At 38.2% G+C, this 21,547-nt stretch overlaps 1 protein-coding gene across 14 annotated transcripts in view; it reads left to right on the plus strand.

Moving 5' to 3' along the window:
* DNAH14 (dynein axonemal heavy chain 14) overlaps positions 1-21,547 on the plus strand; it is a 230,288-nt gene that overhangs the window by 20,509 nt on the left and 188,232 nt on the right. For 13 of the 14 annotated variants that reach the window (XM_058669242.1, XM_058669230.1, XM_058669231.1 and 10 more), the window contains 6 exons: positions 848-989; positions 3,896-4,027; positions 6,570-6,820; positions 14,711-14,834; positions 20,741-21,005; positions 21,470-21,515. In XM_058669242.1, coding sequence (XP_058525225.1) covers positions 848-989; positions 3,896-4,027; positions 6,570-6,820; positions 14,711-14,834; positions 20,741-21,005; positions 21,470-21,515 — 960 coding nt within the window. The remainder of the gene's footprint in view (positions 1-847; positions 990-3,895; positions 4,028-6,569; positions 6,821-14,710; positions 14,835-20,740; positions 21,006-21,469; positions 21,516-21,547) is intronic. The other variant, XM_058669240.1, reaches the window with a different exon arrangement.

Raw genomic sequence — 21,547 nt, forward strand, 5'->3', positions numbered from 1 at the left:
CAAGATTTTTGAAAATGCATGCAATTTTCTTTTTCAATAAAATGAAAATTTATTGGTGAGTTCCTCGTAAAAGCTACAACTGAATATAGTCATTAATTGATGCACTATCAAATGTGATATTACAGTTCTAACTTTTCAAGTTTGCCATGCCCATGTTGCTTTAGATGCACCCTTCCCAGTATCTTCACGTCTATGTAAAGTATGTAAAGAAAGTTATACAATAATTTTTGAAAGAAAAAGTACTAAATAATGCTGAGTAATATAAGTTCATTCATACTGCCAGAACACAAATTCTTTTCTATTAGAAGTAGCTCCATGTTTTGTGAGAAATAATCATAAGCAGGGTGCTGTAAAGGATCATGCAAAGGAAAGGCCCGTGAAGATTAAGCTTCGTTGGTGTGCAAAGATTTCATCTGTGTGATGGGAAGTCAGGGAAGAGATAACTGATGATTTTTGAAAACTATTAGGGCCTTCCTGAACCTCCAAATCCAGCCACATTACAAGCATCATCATAGGCAGAAGGCTTGCTCTTCTCCTCACACTGTTCCAAAAAGATATGTAGTTGTTTTTATGTAAAGCTGTTTGGATAACTCAAAGTTAATAGAATGAAATAGCTTAACAGAATATCTCATTTCCCCTTCCTACTTTGTTCTTTTTTAACACGCCTAGTCCCCCAGATCTTGACTACAATGTTTATAGGTAGATAGAACTCCTAATGCTTAATAGTTGTTATCCCCAAAAATGTAGATGTAATATATTTAACTATAGGCATATGAACTAAATGATAGTAGTAAACTCTAAAGTAGTTATGGGTGGGAGATAAGTTTGGAAATTTGTGAACATGCAGGTTATTTTTAAGACGCCGTCTCTTTTGGGCTGATGAATTATTTCAAGCCTGCTTACTTCGTATAAGAGGAATTTGTGAAGATGCAATTAATCTTAAAAATAATAAGCATGAAGATAATCCATCTGCCATATGTCTTGTAAAGGTGGGTAAAAGTATATTGGGGTAAGTATCTCACATCCAAAATGCTTGTTGAGTTTGGGAATTTACTGATGTTTCAGAATAGTCACTTAGACTTTGCCAGTTTATCATCCCTACTCTGTAAATTCAGAATGGATTTTAGAGCATTTTTGGTTTAGGATTTTCAGATTATGGATGTTTAACATGCTGGGCAAGTGTTTGGCCTGGCAACTCAGAAGACCTCATCTTATATCGGGTTCAATTCCCAGCTCTAACTCCAGACCCCAGCTTCCAGCTGATACACACCCTGGAAGGCAGCAGTAATGATGACTTGAGTAGTTAGATTCCAACTACCTACATCAGAGACCTGGCTTTGTGTTCCTGGTTCCCCGCTTTGGTCCTGGCCAAGCTCCAGCCAGCAGCAGGTGGAAATGTGTTCTGTCTCCCTCTACTCCCCCCACCCTTTTTTTTTCCTGCCTCCCAAATAAAAACATATTTAAAGAAGTCTCAAAATATAATACTGTAAGTTAGTATTAGTATGCAGAAACCAGGAAGGACAAATAAAACTCTGAATTAAAGGGTTAGAGATTTCTGGAAGTATAAATAAACCATCTCTATGGTTGACTAATGTACAAAATTATGATTTTCTGGTAGTCATTTTTACAAGTTAACATTCCTTATGAAGAATTTGGTTCTTTTACTTACCTTTGGCTATAAAACCCCTGTTTTCAAATGTGTCTCTAGTTGTAGAATGTTATTTATAAATGATCATTTATTTTTAACGCATAATAGTCTCCAGGTATTCTTCCCTAAATAAACCGTGTTGAGAAATCACCTTAAGTGGCAAGTCAGTTTTGAATGAACTAATCATTCCTATTTTAATATCTGGAGACAATATGCTTCTTAATGGGATAATTTGATTTGATCTATATGTGATTGCTCTTTCCAAGAGTTTAAATTTATAGAATTGTAATTTTTCTTAAGTGTTAAGTTCAGTATTGAATAGGATTCCAACTAGTTTTGCTTCACTTACCACAATGTGTGAGAGAGGTGCTAAAAAGCAACATGAATAATCATTTATCCTTAGAAGAATAATGCAGAGGTTCAAACAAGTTAAAATTAGACATACAGCTAAAAAGTTATTGTATTGAGCATATACATATAATAAAAATAGAATCAGAGACCCCAATCAAGGTCTCGCATTTGGGTTACAGGGTAACAGGAACTGGATGATTTGATCTGTCACTGCTATTTTCAGAGTGTGTGCTAAGCAGGAAGCTGAAAGCAGGAGCCAGAGCCCAAAGTTCAATCAAGGCAATCCGATGTCCTGCGCAGGTGTCTTCACCAATGTCTTAACTGCTGGATTAAGTGTAGATGAGTGTTTTTCTGATGGTTCTCATAATGTGGAATGGGTTGAGCAGCTATGATATTAGATAACTTTATGGATGATTGAATGACAGAATTAACTTGATGAAAAGTAGGAAGACAAGGAGAAGAGAGACTGAGGTGCTGATGGTGACAGAAGGAACACTGGGACTCTGTCCTGGAGCTTTTAGGTGATGTCTGTTTTTTTCCCTGGAGTGTGAAGAACAGACTTTTCAAGAAAATATTGAAATATTTTGTTATTTTACTATATTGCAAAGGAGATGAAAAAAGGAATGGTTACTTTTGATCTGCTTGTGGTTTACTGGAAGAGATAATATTTTATATATAAAAGTGATAGTTAATTCTAGAGATGGTCCCTTTGCTAACTTTTTTGAGTTAGTCGGTTCGCAATGTAAGACAAAGAGTGTTTCCAGGCAAAACAAAACAAAAAATGAAACAAAACAAAAATACTGTGAAGCAGCTATGTTGCAGAAAAATGGATGGAAAGACAGATTGGCCTTAGAGTATTATTCATTTTATAAACTAGCCAGTATTCAACTTGAGTAGCCAGAGATGAGAGGATAACACAGTTTAAAAAATAATCATTAGTATAAATATAAGGCATTTCATTACATGTTTGATTCGAAAATAGGTGTGAGTCTGGAATACCAGGCCAATAAATGAATTAAGGGAATGGTAGACTATGGAATGCCACACAGGGTGTAACTGACCAAACACCTCCTGGTGGGGGGGTGTTAGGATGATATGCAAGAGTGGGAGTTTCCTAGACTCGGAGAAGCCAGGATCCAATCAAGAGCAGGGATTCACAATCAGGAGCACTGGCCTGGTGTCAGGAATGAGAAGGTGAGCAGCTATGCATTGGAAACAGTAGACACACCAATGAAAACTGACTACGAGGTAGTCAAGAGAGGGAAAGAAGGGTGGAAATAGTAAGGCTGTGCCTGCTCAGAAGTTAAGGCAGTGCGCTGTGTGCATGGGGGTGCTGATACATTCCGCTGGAATGAAAGCTCCCATATGAAGGGGGTAACAATTCCACAGCTGCAGGTAAGGCACCTCCTTTGAAATGGCACAGCATAGTTCTAAAGCGATCAGAGCTGAAGTCCACAAAGTCGAGTGGAGTTGAAACTTTAGATAATGTTTCGCAGTCAAGAATGAAACTTGTTTCCTTAAACCAGGCTGGGAGGGCTTTATAGAGATAGGCATTTGGTCATACCAGCCTGGTTTATTACATTTTTAAGTTTGACAAGTAAATGGAGCTTCAAAAGTGAAAATAATTCCTGGGTTTCCAGGTTCATACATAAATTTAAAAAGGCTACAATTCTGATTTTTTTCTGCTTAATCTTAGTTATAATTTAAAGTAGTAGTGGATTTTTTTATTATCATAACTTAGATTTAATTGGTACTTAAATTTGAAGAACATAAGATCCATAGCATATAAATAAATATGTATTCTTAAGAATATATAGATATATATAGACATCAAAAATGACTATCTTTTTGCAAACAATTTTTTACTTTCTAACACTCAATACTTATTGTTATTAGTTGGATCAGTCTCGAACATATTCTCTAGATGAATTTTGTGAAGAACAGTTACAGCAAGCTAGCCAAGCAATGAAAAAATTTGAGGATGTCAGAGATAAAGCAATTTTGGAGTTAAAAAATACAGTCTTAAAGGTAATTCCTTAATTCTATTCTCTCTGCTTATCAAGTGCTATGTATTGATTGAACTGACTATGTCAAATTGAGTTACTGGGAAAAGTATCCGAAGTGGGAATACACAGGGAAAGGTAGTTAATTAACCAACCAACTGGTACCATGAGTTTATGTGTTTGCTATGGTAAGAGCTTTCCAAGGTGTGTAGTATGAAATTAAACACACACACCCCAAACCACTAGTGCATATAAATGAGTGTATAAGTGCTTATATGTATATATTTTATATGTACAACTTCAGGGTCTTTGAAATCGGAATTTGCATGTAAAGGAAAATGAGATTCCTGAGTAAATTCAGGTGTTCCTAAGACAAAAGCCCGTAGCTCAGGAGCATACCTAGATAAAGTCAAACTTAGGAGAATTTCCTAAGAGTGAAAGCTCGATGATACGATGCACCATGTACTCACAACATTCCCATCCCCTGTGCTATGTACTGCCTCACAGTCTCCCCACGTAGAGATAATGATGCATGAATGCATAAATCAGCAAATACAGTTTAAGGGACTGATAAAATATCAGCTAATCATGCACGTGCTATCCAGGTGGCTATTTGAGCTTTCTGGAGGACTGGATGGACTTATACATGTGAACACTGTTTGAGGGTCTCTTTAAACTGAAATTATTCTCTGGACAACGATGACATTTGAAACTCAGTGTTGACAAGAAGAAGTGTAGCTCTTTGAAGTAGAATCTAAAAGCCTCCCATTTCCTCTTACTTCTTATAGTCCTCCAACTTCCCAAAGCCCAGCCAGTTACAGACTCGAGGATGGTTTGCCAAGAGTGGCATAAATAAATGAGTTACAACATACTACCCGGGCCACTGAAATATTCACTCTACCTGTTTAGCACTGTTGCTGTATGATCATAAATAAGAAATTTCTATTAAAGTCAATTGTGTATAAGAACATTTTAAAGCCATTGTTAATATGGGCAATGACATCTACCAACTTTATTTACTTCATGGGAAAATGTAGAATTAAGAAAGCTGACAAGGGGTTAGGCACAGTAGCCTAGTGGCTAAAGTTTGCCTTGCATCTGCAAGGATCTAATATGGGTGCTAGTTCCTGTCCTGGCAGCCCCGCTTCCCATCCAGCTCCCTGCTTGTGGCCTGGAAAAGCAGTCGAGGACAACCAAAAGCCTTGGGACCCTGCACCAGCATGGGAGAACTGAAAGAAACTCCTGGCTCCTGGCTTCGGGTTGGCTTAGCTCTGGCCGTTGAGGCCACTTGGGGAATGAATCAATGGATGAAAGATCTTCCTCTCTGTCTCTCCTTCTCTCTGTAAATCTAGCTTTCCAATAAAAAGTAAATCTTAAAAAAAAAAGGTGACAAAACAATAAAGCTGAGAATATATGTAAACAAATGATCCCTGAAACATTCAGTATTACCAAGGTATTGTGGCATTGAGCTAAAAACTAAATCATGTTGGCATGAGGTTAGCTTATAAGCAAATCTGTTTTGAAAGTCAGAGAAGGAAGTACGTTCTAAAGAATATTTACATGTTTCTGCACATGGCCTCAAGTAGGCAGTTACCAAATGCAAATTTTCTTAAAACTTACCCAGTGCTTCCTCCTCCAGCCAAGTCAGCACAAAACTGTCTTTTGCCCCACGCTGTGGGTGTAAGGAGTGGTGATGGCCTTCTTGGGGCTAGTGGACATGAGGTTTGTGAGAGATCTGGGAAAATTTTAAGTTATGCACATCTCACCTCTAAGGCCTTTCCACCAAGCCTCTGCTCCACAAATAAACTCCAACTTAAATTTTTCATAACCACTAGCAGTTACTTTTGTAAAATAAAAAATTAGAATGTCAGTTGACAGTTATGATATTGAAGCATCAATGACATTTTTTAAATGTGTAGAAAAAATTGAAAGTTGAAAGTATTTTTAGAACGTTAGAGGACTAACAAAAAATACTTACGTACCTAAGTTTTGGATTGTTTTAAGCAGCACAGTTTGGAAATGTTGGGTTGGTTCTGGTAGAACTTATAGTATTCTATAATTTTGGCCAAATGTCGTTTTTTCAATAACCAGTAAATTATGCTAAAATATATCATTATGTGATTTAAAAATAATATCCTAACATTGGATTTTGTAAACTTAAAAGTTTTTCTTAATTCTGTGTTATATAGAGTAGATGTATTTAAGAAGTTAAATTGCTTTATCCTGCCCTAAAGTAAGCAACCCTGAACTGGTTTTAGGAAAGCTTGCGATTAAACTTAGCTCGTGCCCCCTGGTACTAGTAGTGTGTTTGAAGATGATCCCTCAAAGTAGACAGCATAACTTCTTTTAAGTGAAGCAGCAAATATCAGGCTTTTGATCACATCAATTACCTTGTTTTTGCTGGTATTTAAATACAGTGTGAGTATGAAGTAAAGTTTTAATAAAGACTGTTGACAAAGTTTAGTTCCAATATGTTTGTCGGGCTAATAAAAATACTACAGATGGGAAATTATGCCATATTAACATAAAACCATCACCTGTCTCTCAACTGCTTCATTAACTTGTAGGTTGCAGAAAGGAAGAATATTAGAGATTATTTTGAGCCCAACCTCTCTGCAAGTGATACAGAACATTTCAAGCTGCCTAAATTTCGACGTCTGTTAGAAACAGTTTTCCGATTCCTGGTGCTGGTTGACTACATATTTCAGGAACTCCTCCGACAGCTTATGAACACTGCAGTCACACTTCTCTGGGAACTCTTTGATGGGTCTGCTAACATGCCATTCTCAAAGGAAGAAAAGAATAATAATCTCATCAGGTAAATTCTGCTTCTTTGATTTAGAAGGTTCTTTCTAATCACAATTTTAATGCCACTTATGGAAGAGATATTCAATCATTTAAGCTAGAATTAGAAAATTCTCCTGGTAACAGTTTGTGTGCTCATTTTTGCAATCAGCTGAACTTACTATTTAGTGATATTCAGTAGTGTCCATAAAACTTAAGAAAATTTCCCAATATTTTCCTTGAAGTTGAGCATATGAGTGGTTGCCCTACAAAATAAAGGATACTCTGTGAAATTAGAATTTCAAATAAGCAACAGATATTTTTCTGTGTTTTACTGTATATTTCTTTGCTACATCTGGGACTCCTATGTGAATCGTATTGTTATCTTCCAACCTCAGAACTAATTCTTTAGAGAAGTGGGAATGAGTCAGGTTCAACCAGAATTTTGATAATTTCCTAGAAATATTTATTTACTCTTTTGCCAGCCATGAAAGGATCTAAGAAATATTTTTATTTTTCTGTTAAAATGTTATTAAAAATGAAGCATTGTTCTTATTTTCCACAACCAGATCTACTTACTATAATTTGTGAGACATGGTCTGTTAAATGTAACAATAGAATACCTAATTATATCCCAAATATCAAAAGTTAGCAATATCATCTTAGTAAAATAAAAGATTCAGTGAGTAGAAAACAAAGCATCAATTTGTAACATTTTAAAGCTCACATTATTCTATTCTGTTTCTCTACTTTTGACTGAATCCGCAAAGCTCAGTATTATTTATTTAAGGCCTCATTACTGGTCTGAGTAAAAACTTAAATGTTGCAAAAACATAACTATTGATGGTACCTTATTTTCTGTCAAACAGGGGTTGTGTACTTTTATGTATTTGGGGATATGGGAAAGGTTTTAACAGTAGAGCTCTTAAAATAAATTCATCATGTTTTAGAAAAGTTGGGTGATTTATAGCTTGTTTCTTAACACATCTTCCATACTTCTTTGCGTGTGTTATGGAAAGAATATGCAGGTCTGAGTGACTCTGCTTTTTCTGGATCCTAACACCTGTATACTATATTGTCTATGACTAGTTGTATGGCTTAGCTTAACTGTTAACCCAACAGAAGTTAGATAAATTCTTTAGACTTCAGCTTTTTTTTTTTTTGCCTTAAATTGGATTGAGCAATAATGCTTATGTGAAAATGTTGTTTGAACATCAACATGTTATAAATTTCTGATAATTGACATTACTGAATCTGTTTCCACTGACCTCTTTGTAAACTGTTCATGAAACATTTACTTATTTATTTCAAAAATGGGGTGAGGGAAGGAGAAAAGTGAAAGAACATGAGCATCCGTGCTTCCATCCACTCCTCAAATGCCTGCGACAGTCGGGTTGGGTTGGACTAAAGCCAGGAGGCTGGAACACCCGGGTTTCCAATTTGGGTGGCAAGGACTCAAGTACTTGGGCTGTCATCTGGGGTCCCTCAGATGCTGTGTGTTAGACAGGAAACTATAGGAAGTGGAGGCAGAACTCAAACCCAGGCACTCAGCAGCTGTCCCAGGAAGTGGCTTAACTCCCTATATACGTGCTATTGATCTCTTACCTATTGATTTGAATATCCATGGTGACTAACGATGATGAGTATTTTTTAACATACTCATTTGTGTATCTTTTTGGGTGGAGATGTCTATTTTTTGAGTTGTGTCTTTTTATTGTTGAGTTGCAACCGTTCTTTTTACATGTTGGAATCTGTGGGTCATTTTTTTCCATATCCTTGTTACTATCCTCTGAAACACAAAGGTTAAAATTGTTAGGAAATCCTATTTATGCTTCTTTGAACTTTAGGTGTTTCTAAGAAATGATGCCTCGTTTAAAGTCATGAAGACTTGTGCATATTTTATTTCATGATTTTGTAACTTTGTTACTTTGCATTTAAGTCTTTGATGCATGTTGAATTAATTCTTGCATTTGGTATGAGACAGGAATCCAAAGTCATTGCTTTACATGAACATTCTCTTTTCCAGGACTACTTATTGAAAAGCACTATCTCTTTCTCTGTTGAATTGTCTTGACACCCTCGCTGACCATTTGTTGACCATGTAGGGACTCATACCTAAATGTTACAGGGTTTTGTTTTGTTTTTTACTGATGCTTAATATTGAGATACTTTCCTTCTGTAGTGGAATGTTATCAGATGGTAAAGGATCCTGTCAAATACTTTTTTTTTTTTTGTATCTGTTGAGAGGGCCCTCTGATTTTTACCTTATTGCTTTGATATATAACATGCATTTTTCCTAAACTGAACTAATTTAAAATGAATATCACTTGATTGCAGAGTATCATCCTTTCCACGTGCTGGTGGATCCAGTTTTGTTGAGAATTTTTTGCACCATCAGGAACACTGACCTGTAGTTTTGAAAATGACTGTCCAGTTTTTAGTTTGAGGTAATGCTGGCTCTCTAGAATGCATTGGGGAGTATTCTGGAAAAGTCTGTGGCTTCTGAAAAAGTCTGTGAAGTATTTGTTATTTTTTCCTGAAGTGTCAGATGGAGTTTATCTGCTAGTTCCCCCAAAATTCATGGGCTGGAAACTTAGCCCCCAGGAATGCTGAGAAGTAGGACCTTAAAGAGAAGATCGCATTGGAAGGCATTTGCCCTCCTGAGTGGGTTTTCTCAGCAGTGGCTTCCTGGTGGAAGAATGGATTGGGTGACTTGCTCTCTCCCACATTTGTGCATCTATCCCGGCCCTCCTTTTCCTCTCCCAGATCCGTTCATCTTTCATCAATGCCTCACAGTCTTCATAACCATAATTTTGGAAAGAATCTTGAAATCAAGTAATATGAGTTCTCCAACTTTTTTTTTTCAGGATTGTGTTTGCTACTCTAATTTGCTTTTACACACACACACACACACAATCATTGAACCAACTTGAAAATTTCTTTAAAAGGTTAACTGAGATTTTGATCATTGCATTGAATCTGTAGATTTGTTTGGAGAGGATTTACAGTTTATCAGTATTCCATTTAGCAGAGCTTTGCTTTTATGCTATGCAGTGTACAGATAGTGGACATTTTGTTTCTATATTGTCTGGCTAGTTTTGTCCTACACAGACTGAGTTAAGCAGCTATCAACAGGGAGCACCATCTGGCCCACCAAATGTAAGATATTTCCTATCTGGTCTCTTATAGATAACGAAAACTACTAAAAAGGCAGTGTTCTTTCAAGGACATTCAGCAAGAGAGCAGAAGGGAAAATAATGAGAGACTAAAAAAGTTATTAGCCCAAAGCAGGTATTCTTATAGGGTATAAATTATTATCATCACTTTTGTCCCTTCCATGGCACTGCTAAACTTCAGGGCATTTCAGCTCATTTTCTTCTCCTTTTTCACAGTGTTGCTTCATGTATATTTCAAATACACTTTTGGTTGTTTGTGTTAACGCAGAAGACAGTGGAAGTACTGCTTTAAATCATCAATAGCCGTTCATTTTTCTCCACATAATGATCATTTCTTGTGTTTTTTTTTTTCCTTGCTTGTTCTCATTGTCATGTATAATCATTTCCCTTAAAAAAGAAAAAAACCTCCCTGAAGTATTTTACTTTATGCAGGCTGCTGAGAAACTGTTTCCTCCATTTGTAATTGTCTAGAAACCTCTTTTTATCATCGTCATGTACAAAGGATATTTTCCCTGCATATAGAGTTCCAGATAATGAAGTGTGAGAATCTTTTTGAACTTTTTCTCAGTCAGTCTTTAGTCCCCCTCCCATGTATCATTATATGGAATCCAATCATGTTTATTTAGATTCAAATTAAAATGAGGTAGATTATACTGAGCCACAAAAAGGCCTATGAAAATGAATCCACAGCTCAAGGGTGCCCTCCTCTGGTACTACTGTGAAATAGTCAACAATGTGCCTTTGTGTGGAACTGTTCTTTTCCTCTTTCAAGCAGGGACTCTACCTCTGTTTCTGTCAACACCCCTGTGCTTCAGCATTTGAGTACCTTCGGGGATCTGTCCCCGGCTCCTCCTCCTCTCTGCCTGCTAACTGAATCTCTCTCTCTGTGCATTCCCCAGCACAGTTTGGATCTTTTCCCTTTTCTTCTTTTTTTTTATTAGACATTTTATTGTTATTGCTATCATTTTACGATACAGCTCCATATTCCCTTATCCCCTCCCCAATTCCCTCCCCCCCCACCTAGTTCCTCTATATCATTACTAAAGTATAGTTCTTCATACAGTCTTATGTCCATCATTGCGGGCATGGGCAATGGCAGAGAGTCCAGAATCCTATTGTCAAGATATAGTAAACAGTTTCATTGTAAGTCCATCTTTGTCTGGAAACAGAAATGCATACCACACTGCATCCTCACATCTGGATGTTAGTCTCCATTTCACAGCTACTGTACATCCCCTTAAATGAAAAGTCATGAAACAATAAGCTCAATCAAACGCCATAGATTAGTAGACTTAAAAAAAAAAAAACCTATCTGTATATTGTCTAGAGGAGACACACTTCAACAAAGATCAGTGGAAACTATAGCACATGGGTTTTGTTGTTTTTCTGTTGGTTTCATCTCTTCAAAACACTTTCTTATTAAATCATTCAATGACTCGTAGATCATGCAGTGGCATCATTTTCTTCAAGAAGGTTCTTGATTTTCATTTCTTCAGCTGCACATTAGTCATTTAGTAGCATGTTATTTAACTTCTTGATGTTCTTAATTTCTTTTTTTCTCCCAGATGTTGATTTTGTTTTGTGGCTCTTCATTTAAGGGGATGCATAGTAGCTGTGTAATGGAGGCTGTCATATCTAGTAACATGTCATTTAACTTCCCCTTCTCTTCTGTTTGAGTATGTTTTCTATAAGCCCGGATTTGTTGGTTTGTGTATCCTAGACCATTTCGCTCCTATAGAATTTTCCACTGACTCTCAGTTCCCTGTGATCTCTATATATACTCCAGAAATTCTGTGCCAACAAGAGCCCTGGCTCTGACATTTGCGGATCAACCCGCCTTGGCTCATTGGGGCGCATTCTCCTTTACTTGTGGTCCTGCTGTCACTGCAAAATTTGATCCTACCCACCTCAAAATGGTGGTTGAAGAAACGAACAGTGAAGCCTCTCTGTTCAGCAATTCTGTTCCCTCTGCGTTTGTTTGCTTGCTTGCTTGTTTTGTTTTTTTAATGTGGAGATTTAGAAAGATTCAAAAAGCAGCTAAGGCTGCCCTGATTTCAGGAGTGTAGTACTCCAAGTCATATGTCAATGGTCCTGAGAAGGTAGAAACTATCCAGTGAAGGTGTTCAGAGGCGGAACCATGGGGAAGTGAGCGGATTGGATTATTACAGTGGAGCCCTAAACTGACCCCAGTGGCTTGTGACGGAGCCCACGGAGACTTAGACACCTGTACTGCCTGTCTTTTCCAACAAGGACAATATCAGAAAGCAAACCAATGTGATCTGCTGGACCTGGAACAGTGAACCTCCAGAATTATGAACCAAAATAAGTCTCTGTCCTTATAAAGTTAATCTTACCCAGATACTTTGTTACAGTGAAGAAAAGCTGCCTGATGTGTGTCACCATGCTCTTGCTGCCAGAAACTTCTAATACCTAAATTCTCAAACTTTGTTTTAAAAATTTATTTATTTTTCTTGGAAAGGCAGATTTACAGAGAGGAAAGACACAGAAAAAGATCCTCCGCCTGCTTGCTCACCCCTCCAAATGGCCTCAACAGCCAGAGCTGAGCTGATCCAGACCCTGGAGTATTTTCTGGGTCTCCAGCATAGATGCAGGATTCCAAGGCTTTGGGCCATACTCTGCTGCTGTCCCAGAACACAAGCAGGGAACTGGATGGGAAGTGGAGTAACTGGGACACAAAGCGATGCCCATGTGGGGTCCCGGCACATGCAAAGCAAGGATTTAGCCACCAAAGCCATTCCATCAGGCCCCTAAACTTGTTTCACTTTTCTTTAGATGGCTGTCTCAATGATGCCATTATGATTTGCTTTCATTTGTAACGCAACCTGCAGGTTTTAATTAAAACATCTACATTTAGGTCCCTTCAACAAATGCTGTTGACACAATTGGATAGCAGCCTGCAGAATCTAGGAGCAAGACTCCCATCTATCACCTTATACAAAAAATTGGCTTTAAATGGATCAAGGACCTAAATCTGCACCCAGAAACCATCAAACTGTTAATGGAAAACATTGGAAGAACTCTGCAAGATATAGGAATTGGGAAAGACTACTTAGAAAAGTCACCAAAAGCAGAGGCAGTCGAAACCAAAACAAGCAAATGGGACTATATCAAACTAGGAAGCTCTGTACAGCAAAGGAGATGGTCAACAAAGCAAAGTTGAAACCAACAGAATGAGAAAAAAATCTTCGCACACTACCCAACTGAGAGGGGACTAATATGCAGGATTTACAAAGAGTTTCAGAAACTCAACAACAGCAAAACAAACAACTCTATAAAGCAACAGGCAAAGAAAATGAGCAGACATATGAAAAAATGCTTAGGCTCTCTGGTTATCAGGAAAATACAAATGAAGACGACACTGAGGTTCCACTTAACTCCAGTTAGATGGGCCTACATTCAGAACTCTGCTAACACCTGCTGGTGTGGATGTGGAGAGAAAGGTACCAAGCTCCAATATTGATAGTACAGCCACTAAGGAAGTCAATATGGAGAGTGCTAAGAGAACTGAAAATTGACCCGTTTGACCCAGTTGTCCCACTGCTGGGAATATATCCAAAGGAAGTGAAACCTGCATATGAGAAAGTGACCTGCAATTATAATATTCATGGCAGCATAGTCTACAATAGCAAAGACATGGAAACAACCCTGATGCCCATCAAAAGAGGAGTAGATAAGGAAACTGTGGTACATCCACTCTGTGGAATACTACTCAGCCATTAAAAGGAAATAAAATTCCACCATTTGCAACAAAATGGTCCCAACTGGAGACCATTATGCTCAAAGAAATAAGCAATCACAAAAGGACAAATATCATAGTTCTGTGATATAAGGCAAACTTAATGCAAAATACAAGATCAATAGATACATAGGTAAACATGTATGTACATATATTCACCTAGAGGAAATGTGTAGTGGTGACTACTGTAAGAAGTGAAGAAACATCGCAGTATGCATCTCTACTCCCAAACAAAAGAGGACTCCCAATGAAATAGTTAAATAGTTGAAAATAGGATGCTGGAATTTCTACCATTGTCTATACCTACAACGTCAGGATGTACTTAAATAGTAGAGTGATGGATTTGTGGCTGTTACTGAAGGATTATACTATTGTAATAATATGGGGAAAAACAGTGGGAGGGTAATGGGAATGGGAGGGGAAATCCCTGTGCCTATCAAACCATATCATTAAAAATACATAAAATGAACATCTTTTCCTGTGTTTATTGTTTATGCCTTTTTCTAAAGAAATTAATAGTAGGGCCTGGCGGCGTGGCCTAGTGGCTAAAGTCCTTGCCTTGAAAGCCCCGGGATCCCATATGGGCGCCGGTTCTAATCCTAGCAGCTCCACTTCCCATCCAGCTCCCTGCTTGTGGCCTGGGAAAGCAGTCGAGGACGGCCCAATGCATTGGGACCCTGCACCCATGGGAGACTTGGAAGGAGGTTCCTGGTTCCCGGCTTCAGATCAGCACAGCACCAGCCCGTTGCAGCACCGGCCTGTTGCGGCTCACTTGGGGAGTGAATCATCGGACGGAAGATCTTCCTCTGTCTCTCCTCCTCTGTGTATATCTGGCTGTAATAAAATGAATAAATCTTTAAAAAAAAAAAAGTTAATAGTAGAATCCCTGCCTTTTTTTTTAGTTGTTCTTCGCAGAATAAATGTATTTTTATATTGGGAATCTTACATGATTTTTAAACGATTATTTTTTCCTTCCCATTTATCAATCTAGGACAGTGAAGGAGAGCTTTGTCTGCAATGGAAATATAATAACTGATTGTGTTGAAATTGATTCAACTTCACAGGCTGTTTTGGTTCAGCAGTCGGAAGAAGAAATAGATACTGATATTAACAAGGTAAAATGTACTGACAGGCTTTTTAAAAGGATTTATTTATTTGAGAGACAGAGTTAGAGAAGGAAAGAGGGAGGGAGGGGGGGAGGGAAATCTTCCATCCTCTGTTTCACTCCCCCAAATGGCCTTTCAGCCAGGGTTGAACCAGACTGAAGCCAAAAGCCAAGAGCATCTTCCATATCTTCCACATACATTCAGGGATCAAAGCCCTTGGGCCATCTTCCATTGCTTTCCAAAGTGCATTGACAGGGAGCTGAATTGAAAGTAGAGTAGCAGCAGAGAATTAACTGGCACCTATGTGGAATGCTGGCATTGCAGGCAGTGGCTTAATCTACTATGTCACAAAGATGGCTGCTGTGGTTTTTGTATTTTCTGCCTTATCACTAGCTTGGTTGAGGGTTTCCTCAACCATTACTGGATATTCATCTTTCATTTTCCATGTCTTTTGCTCATTTTTCTGTTGTGTTTTTTAAGGAATTCCTTTTATAAGATTTATTTTTATTCCTATAAACAGATTTTATACATTCCACAGGCACAGTTCTCTGACTCCGTGCTTCTCTCCCCTACCATATTTTTCCCTCACTTCTTTCTCTTCGACAATATTGTACAGACATCATTTTAAAAAGATTTTATTTATTTTTTATTGGAAAGTCAGATATATACAGAGAGGAGGAGAGACCAAGAGGAAGATCTTCTGTCCATTGATTCACTCCCCAAATGGCTGCAACAGCCGAGCTGAGCCAACCTAAAGCCAAGAGCCAGGAGCTTCTTCCAGTTCTCCCACACGGGTGCAGGGTCCCAAGGATTTGGGCCCTCCTCAAATGCTTTCCTAGGCCACAAGCAGGGAGCTGGATGGAAAACCAGGCCACCAGGACAAGAACTGCTACCCATATGGGATCCTGGAATGTTCACAGCAAGGACTTTAGCCACTAGGCTATCATACTGGCCCTACAGTCATCATTTTAATGCACTCTGTACTCAGACATTCTTTGCCACCAGTTGTAATATTCAACAAGTAGAAAGACCACAAGATCACATTCCATTGGAGTATAAACATGGGCTAAAAATGACAGTTCTCTCCCAAAATGATCACTTCATTTTTTTGTGTTCCATATCAACTGCCATTTATCATACAAAATATATATTTGTCTCTTTGAGACTGGCTTGGTTCAAGAAGCATAATTGTTGCAGAAGACAGGATTTCATTCTCTTATGGCTGAGTACTATTCCATAGTGCATACAGAACATATTTTCTTTAATCATCCTTTGATTGGACATCTGGGTTGATTCCATGTCATAACTTGTGACTTGAGCTGCAGTGCTCAGTGCAGTGGTGGTATATAGGAATTATTCCAGTTGTGTACTCATGAGTGGTTTGTTCACTTTATTCCCTGTTTCATGTTGAGTAACAAAAATTAATGATTTCAATGTAATAAAATTTGTCAATCCTTTCATTTATTTAATGTTTGAATTTTCCCCATCCTGGAGTCATAAAGATATTCTTCTATATAATTTCCAAAGACTTTAAAGATTTTCCTGCATCCTTGTCTTCAGATTACATGGAAAATCATTTGTGTGGGCGACTTAAAGTAGGGGCCACGTTGCTTAATTGCCGTGTGACCATTTCCCCCTGGGTAGCTTGTTTCCTGCACTATCCTTTCCTGAAGGTCTTTGATGTCAGCTCCACTTCCGATCCTAATCATATGTTTCCTCTTTCCCATGCTATGATTCTGGACTTTGTTACCTGCTGCTCTTTGCCTGTCACTGGGCCAGTTCCACACTGGACTAATTCTGTAACTTTGGAATGAGTCTTTTATGTGGCAACTAGATTTTTCCTAGTCCTCACGTTTCCTTTCTACAAGAATATCTTGCCTCACCTCACTCATTTGTTCATCCACATAAGCTGCAAAATCAAGCTGTATTAGAAATCTGATTGAAATAGTCTAGATTTAATTGGATATTCAGGGGAGAGCAGTTAATATTTCATGGTATTCAATTATCCTCCCATGATTGTAATTATTCTTTAATGTCTTCCATAGTTATTTTTAATGAAACTCTTGAACACTTCTTGTTCATTTAAATGCTTTACAGTCTTTACATTCCTGACTTATACTCTAAAAGAATCATTGTTTTAGTTGCTTTTACTAGTTCTTTGATAGGCAGTTTGGAGCAGAAAGATGTCAAACACAGAGGCACTCTCTGCATTCTTTCCTTCATATTAACATTAAATCAACATTATGACCCTTTTCAAAGTTACGGATAGGCATTGCAGCATTTCTCAGCAGACAAGGTTATTCTGTTCACTTGGAGATCCTGTTAAGTGTATATTGTTTCATACCAATCATTGCTTAGACGCTGAAACTTAGCCTTAACTATTCTTACATTATTACTCATCATATTGTTTTTCTTGTATTAGACATTTGTATTTTTTATTAGTCATAGTTTCATGACTACAGTGAGATACCAAGAAGCAGCCAACTTTTTCAAAGAAAAAAGGTTTAACTGAAAGTTTTGGCGATTCAAGTTTAAGATCAGAAGGCCGCCTTGGTTGACCACCGGTGAAGGTGATGGGAGAGTAGTGGCAGGGCATGAACAGAGGAAGGATCACTGTTTGGACTGTATCATCTTTGGACTTCTCCCTCTTGGCCACACCTGCTTTCTTCCTCTCCCTTCCACAGGTGTTGACTCTAATCATACTGCTTCATCAAATATATTACCTCTCTCGGGGTCTGCTTCCCAGGAAATCCAACCTAAGACAGTGTTTACAGAGAGATGGTCCTTTTTCCCCAATTGCTACACAGCGTTTCTGTAATATCAAATTTAGTAGTATTGTCCATTGGTTGTACACAACTGAAGTTACCTCTAACACGTTCCTACTACTGAAAAGACTGCAATAAACAGCCTCCTACAGACTTTCTGTGAACTAGGTAAAAATCAGCTTGCTGAGTAACTCACGTGCTCCATGTACTTGATTGAAAACACTGCCACCCCACATTCAAGACAACATGGAAGCTTCATTCTCACTACAGGTGTATTTCTTCACACCTATATCTCCATAGCTTTGCTTCATATATGGCCTTTCTTTGTATTTGATTATTTAAAAAAGAACAACTTCTCCAGGGCCCAGCGCAGTAGCCTAGTGGCTAAAGTCCTAGCCTTGCACACACCAGAATCCCATAAGGGCGCCAATTCTAATCCCAGCAGCCTTGCCTCCCATCAAGCTCCATGCTTGTGGCCTGGGAAAGCAGTCATGGACATCCCAAAAACCTTGGGACCCTGCACCCTCATGGGAGACCTGGAAGAGGATCCTGGCTCTTGCTTTCGGATAGACTCAGCTCCTGCCATTACAGCCAGTTCAGGAGTAAATTGATAGACAGAAGATCTTCCTCTCTGTCTCTCCTCCTCTCTCTACATATCTGACTTTGCGATAAAAATAAATCTTCTTAAAAAAAGAAACTTCTTAAATCTGATATAAATATTACCCCTCTCTATTTCAGTGAAATTTCACATTTGTTATTGACTATTTTACTACTACGAATCACTTTGTTGATGATTTTTAACAATTTTTACTGTTGAATTTCTTACTGAGTTTTAGAAGTCTGTGTATACATTTTAGATAGTTCCTTGTTAATTTTTTACTTTGTCAGGGTGATCTTACAGCTTTGTTCACATCTGTTAAGTAACAGTTATAGATGTCTGGTAACAGAAATTCTCGTTTACGTGTTTTCCAGTTCTGCACTGCTTCTGATAGTCCAGGGTGTTGCAGTTAGATTTTATTGATACTCTCTTGTGAAGCTGGTAGGACTTTCACCCTGCCCCAGTTCCTTTTTTCCTCCTACAGTACAGGTTTTGGCATCTTGCTCATACTTTGTACTCCAGTACCTGACTTTGGTTTCCTCTAATATGTTCTAAGTCACATTGGTGCTTCTTTGGAATTCTTGTATCTAACTCCAGATGAGATAGATAATTGGCTTATTGTACAGTATGTTGACTCAAAGGTGCTTGTGTGCAACCGGATGAGAAGTGCAGTGTTGGCAATGAGAGAGAGATCTGATCTGTTTTGCAGGATATAGAATTTGTTTTATTTAGATGTGGCTGTTTCTGTTTTGGAGTACATAATTTGAGAAAACCAAAATGTTTATTGGCTTATTCTTAACCCCAAAACATAACAACCAAAATAGATATGTGTTATATATATAATTATATATAAAGGATGATTATATAAAAATTCTTATATACTGTAATATTAGAAGCTATGATTTGAAGCTATGTGATTTGAAAACCAGTCATTCTCAGAGGTAGAAGTTATTTTCCAGAGTAAGATCAGTAATATCTTATGTATGTTAGGAATTGTCTGTGTGAACTTTCTTTTATTGGGATAAACCCATATGTAGCATAGGATTTTATCATTTGGAGTGTGCGGTTCCATGGCATTCATTACAATTACCACAGCTTTTGTTTCTGTGGTTGTTTTTTCAACATCTGAGATGGTAACTTCTTTTGTGTGAACCCTTTTGTGTGAACTTCTTTTAACTGATGTGTTAATTTACTTATTTGAAAGGCAGAGAGGACATCATTCTCCCATCTGCTGGTTCAGTCCCCAGAAGGTGGGTCTGGGCCCGGGGAATCCAGCACCTTATCTCAGTCTAAGCCTCACACATGAGGGGTCAGGGATGCAAGCATGCGAGCTACCTCTGCTGCTGTCCAGAGCATGTCCCCACAGAAGTTTGAAATGGAGCCAGGATTCAAACTCAGACACGATAATATGGGATGCCAGCATCCAAGCCCCACCTGGCTTAACCTCGGTGCCCAATATCTATTCTTTGTGTACATTTTTGTTTTCAAAATGGATTTGTTCATCTGTTTATGTGCAAGGAAAATAACAGACGGGTATTCCATTCACTGGTTTGCTCCCCAAAAGTCCAAAACCACCAAGGCTGGACCAGACTGAAGCCGTGAGTCAATAATTGCACCTGAGTCTCCCACACGGACAGAAAAACATCAAGTGCTTGGATCATAATTCATTGCTTCCTGGGAGCATTAGTAGGGAGCTGGATTGAAGCCGAGTGGGCAGAACTCGAACTGGGAGTGTCAAAGTGGTGGCTTAGCCCTGCTGTACCACAGTGTCTGCTTAATTCATCCCCCCCCCCCACACACACACCACCTGTAAAACTTTAAGACTTAGAAGTTAGCTTCAGCATCCGTTCATGCACTTTTCCCAGCAGCTTAGTGGCACGCTAATGGAATTCCTTTATACTTCAGGACTGAATCTAAGAGTTGAATGTTCTAACAGGTAATTCAGACAATCGTCTGAGAAACATGTAGGAGTAATTATGCAAAAGATATGTCAAACGTGACATACTATAAAACATGAGGGATAAATAGGTTAATTAAGAACTCATGCCCAGAGATAGCTTAATTTAAAAAACATGGCATAAGATACTGATATTTAAAATTAACTGTTTTTCAGTGGAGATACTTGTACTGGAATATGTACCTACAAGTGAAGAACTGGCGTCTGTAATCATGTAATCATGTTTGTTATTCATAGTTCTTAAAGCTGAGTGCAGTGTAGGACTGCCTGTTGAACTTGAAGCTGATCTCAAGTCCTGGACTCTGTCCACAGATCTCTTTTGATAGGGTCTAAGAAAGTATGTTTCTGATACTCTCTCATGTTACTAATATGTGTCTACTCTGACGTCAGTCTACACAATTTGGTGGGGGAGGGAGAATCTGTCATAAATTATCGTTTAGATCATATTGGATTTGTTTTAACACACAAGTATTAGATATGTGGTAATATGGGGCTATTCTGTTAGATTAGAGTTAAAATTTATCATTGCAAATCTCAGTGTATTATTCGTTGGTTACATGTTGTCCTTGGCATTCTAACCTGTCTGTTAAATTAGACTTTGAATTTGCAAACAATATATGCACCAATATTTGAAGTAAATCTGCGCTTGAGAGAGTATACTGAGAGTAATTCATCAGAAGACTCCAAAGAGAACTTTCACGAATGTGCCGACCAATACTCTGAAAAATACGTGCTGTGCGAAGAAGCCAAAGAGTCGGAGAATGCAGACGACTACTACGACAGCTCTAACTTCTCTGAAGAACTCCAGAAAACCAAGAAAACAAACAAGTTCCTGTATAGCCTTGAGTATATTCTATCAGGTAGGTCAAAAAACCTACTGAAAATGAAGTGAAATGTCTTAGCCAGTGAAAAACATGTAAGAAAATGCTCATCATTTGTGTATTATCAGTTCATGAAAGATGAGTTTTACCCATTTTAGATGGTGCTAAAAGTGAGCTTGCATGTTTAGATCACTTATGGCGCCTGTCCGTTACAACACTGTTGTTCCCCTCACCATGACACACGTACAGCTGCTTGCTGGGAGGGGCGTCAGCCTTTCTCCATCAGCATGAGCAGGTGTGTGCTAGCAAGGTACTCTTGGCTCCAGTTGAGATGTCCTTTTCCCCCAAGGAACTGGCATCTACTGGTTGTATCCTGCCTTTCAGTGGGCTCACTAGCTTGTTTTTAGGTCATCTGGAAATCACTGAAATACATCAATTTGTCATTTATCTGAAATCAGTGTCAATCACCTTTTTATTCTCTTTGTTTCAATGATATCTTACAGACACAGAATTCACAACTGAGTTTGCGAATAAGTACATACATGGCAAGTAAGTATTGGACTTTTTCCTTTTTTATAAGC

Source organism: Ochotona princeps, chromosome 10 (assembly GCF_030435755.1).
Source record: "Ochotona princeps isolate mOchPri1 chromosome 10, mOchPri1.hap1, whole genome shotgun sequence".
Taxonomy (NCBI): Eukaryota; Metazoa; Chordata; class Mammalia; order Lagomorpha; family Ochotonidae; genus Ochotona; species Ochotona princeps.